The sequence below is a fragment of the Microtus oregoni genome, unplaced genomic scaffold (assembly GCF_018167655.1).
Source record: "Microtus oregoni isolate MIOR12 unplaced genomic scaffold, Mior012 000022F_ref0000154, whole genome shotgun sequence".
Lineage (NCBI taxonomy): Eukaryota > Metazoa > Chordata > Mammalia > Rodentia > Cricetidae > Microtus > Microtus oregoni.
The window spans coordinates 30838294-30840798 of NW_024543081.1; the positions used below are offsets into that span (position 1 = coordinate 30838294).

General features: G+C 49.4%; 1 protein-coding gene across 1 annotated transcript; it reads left to right on the plus strand.

Annotated features, from left to right (window-relative positions):
* The first annotated feature begins 519 nt into the window (after window positions 1-519).
* Window positions 520-2043, plus strand: LOC121461092 (uncharacterized protein CXorf49 homolog). Its single transcript, XM_041671855.1, has one exon. The coding sequence runs from the start codon at window positions 520-522 to the stop codon at window positions 2041-2043; it is 1524 nt and encodes a 507-aa protein (XP_041527789.1).
* Window positions 2044-2505: the final 462 nt, after the last annotated feature.

Consider the following 2505-nt stretch of genomic DNA (forward strand, 5'->3'; position numbering starts at 1 on the left):
ATAATCCTAGTAGCACTGGAGATATGGAGGCAAAACAATCTGGAATTCAAGATCATAGTCACGGTATAGACCAAACTTGAGGACAACATGAACGACATACGATCCAATGTCAAAAAAGGTTTTTTGGTTAAATATTTGAAACTCTTTTTCCTCTGTACATTAATCCTACTTTACACAATCCCACTGAAATAAATATTTTAGCAAACATACACACACACGACGAGTGAACTTACTGTGGCATTAATTGTAAGAAAAAAAATAGGCCTTAAAGCCTTGGCATACAAACATGATAAACGTGATAAAATTAATTTATTAAAGTTCAGTAGATTTTTTTTTACGATGCAATTAAAATTTTTAGGAGAAAATGAATCATCACAGAAAATGCGGGGTGCTAGGTCAGCAAGTACGGCTTCTGTGGAGGTCTTCCTACGTATTAAGATTGAGCTTGGGTCCTAAGTGCTTAAGTGAGCCGAGCAACGGTCTTCCTGGAACTTTACTTCCGCTTCCGGGACTGGCAATATGAACCCTCCTGAGGAGGCGTCTGTTCCAGAAGATGGTATTTATGTGGATAGGGAAGACCAAACCAAGAGCTCGAGCCTTGAACCAAGGCCTGCTGAGAGCAGAGAGGGTGAAGGCAGCGTCTCTGGCCCCAAAGGCACCGAGTTCCCTGTGGTGTCCCAGCTGGAAGTGCCGGAGCCCACATCGGTGGTCCTTTGGGCCGAAGGGTGCTGGCAGGATTCCCCGGTGCCAGTGCCGGAGGAAGAGAGCCTAGAGCCCCCAGTCGAGGAGAAAGTGGTTGATTTGAACTTCCTATCCCAACCCAAGGCAGCGACTGTGGCCAGTGGGCAGCGGGTGACCCACCTAGAGGTACCAGAAGTCAAAGAAAACCCATCCCCAGAGGGCTTTTGTGCTGAGAACGAGACAGGCTCCAGCAGGAGAGGTCTGCAGGCCGCAGGTTCAGAGGAGGCAAAGCCTCTCTTCCCTAAGGGACTGGAGCAGAGCAGGGCTTGGGTGACCCCGAGAAAGAGTACCACTAGCAGGATGGTGGTCAGTGAGGATACCCACCTCCCCATTTCCGAACCTGCGTTGTCAGACGAATTAAATGAGGTACAGATGATGCGGGTGACCATTTGCCTCAAAGATGGGAGCCAGGCCAAGACCGGTGGCCCAACAGAGACTGGAGATCTAGCCAGACACTCAAATGTCCAGGCCAGGGAGAGTTTCATCCGGATGCCCTCCTCCCTGCTGACCCCTACTCCCAGGGGACTCACTTCTGGCATGGAAAGGCAGGCCTCGAAAGAACTGGAAACTTTTTCCTCTAAGAAAAAGCAAGGAATCGTATGGGGTAAGGGAGGAGCCAAGCCTAGCTACCCAGAGGCTCCTGGGGCAGGTGGCCTGCCCAAGACCAGTCCTAGAAAGAAGATGACCCAGAAGAAAAAACCCCTCTGGGATGCCTCAGCCGTTTCCCTGGGGAGAGCCTTCCATCAGTGGGGTCAGAGATTAAAGTCAGCACCTGCAGAACCAGCCACCTTCCCCCCAATCTCTGGTGTTGGACTGCCTGGGAGGTCCAATAAATGCTCACTGCTGCCTTTGAGACCCAAACAGTGCAAGAACTTCTACACTGGGAAGAGACCTGGGGCAAAGCGGACAAGGGACTTACATTCAGTAGCCAAAGAAGACACTGACTCGACCAAAGATTCCTGCTCACAGGTTCCGTTTCCAACACAAAGGGCAGAGCCGTCTACCCAGAGCACGCACCAAGAATTTAGCGGTGGGGATATAAACGCCAGAAGCCTCCAGGACCCAGCAAACTCTCAGCCCTTAGCCCCGAGCCAGAAAGGCATCCTGTCTAGAAAATCAGCATCCTCCGGTGACCAGGAGCCACCTGTGGCTCCCTTACCCCCAGATCCAGAGATGCAGCAGCTACCCGGAACACAGGGCTGTCCCCGTTGTCCAGAGTTACAGAAGGAAATAGAGAACCTCAAGAAACAGCTATTGGCCCTGCAGGCTGTCAATGAGAAGTTCCAGGCACTGTCAAGTTAAAGCCAAGGTGTGTCCACAGGACAAGCCGCAGGTGTCCGTGGAGCCCGGTGCTGCCGTTCAGCTACTTCCTTCGGTTCCTCCTCCAGATTCTTGCCCCTTTGCCACTGCTTAGTCTCCCAGCCCTTCTCCGTGTCACATACGTACCTCTTAGGAAGGAAAATAAGAGTTTGTGATATAAAGTAAATAAAGATGATTTTAAAGAATGCCATCTTGTCTCTGCCTTCTTAAAACTGATCTATGTATGAACGGGGCCTGGAATGGAATATGAAGTAAAAATTATGTCAAAGGTAAATGATGCTGAAGAGGCCAAGGGTATTTTTTTAAAACCTCTATAAATGTTTCAAACTGCTAGTGTTTTATTTGGGCTTCAAGTTTTGATTTGGTTTGTTTGTTTCCCTGAGAATGGGCCCATATCAAGGAAATCACGATGGTTCTCCAAATAAACATGAACTTCCCTCTCCA

What these genes read in the sequence shown, in the direction of transcription:
- LOC121461092 (XM_041671855.1), top strand. Translation starts at nt 520, where the DNA reads ATGAACCCTCCTGAGGAGGCGTCTGTTCCAGAAGATGGTATTTATGTG.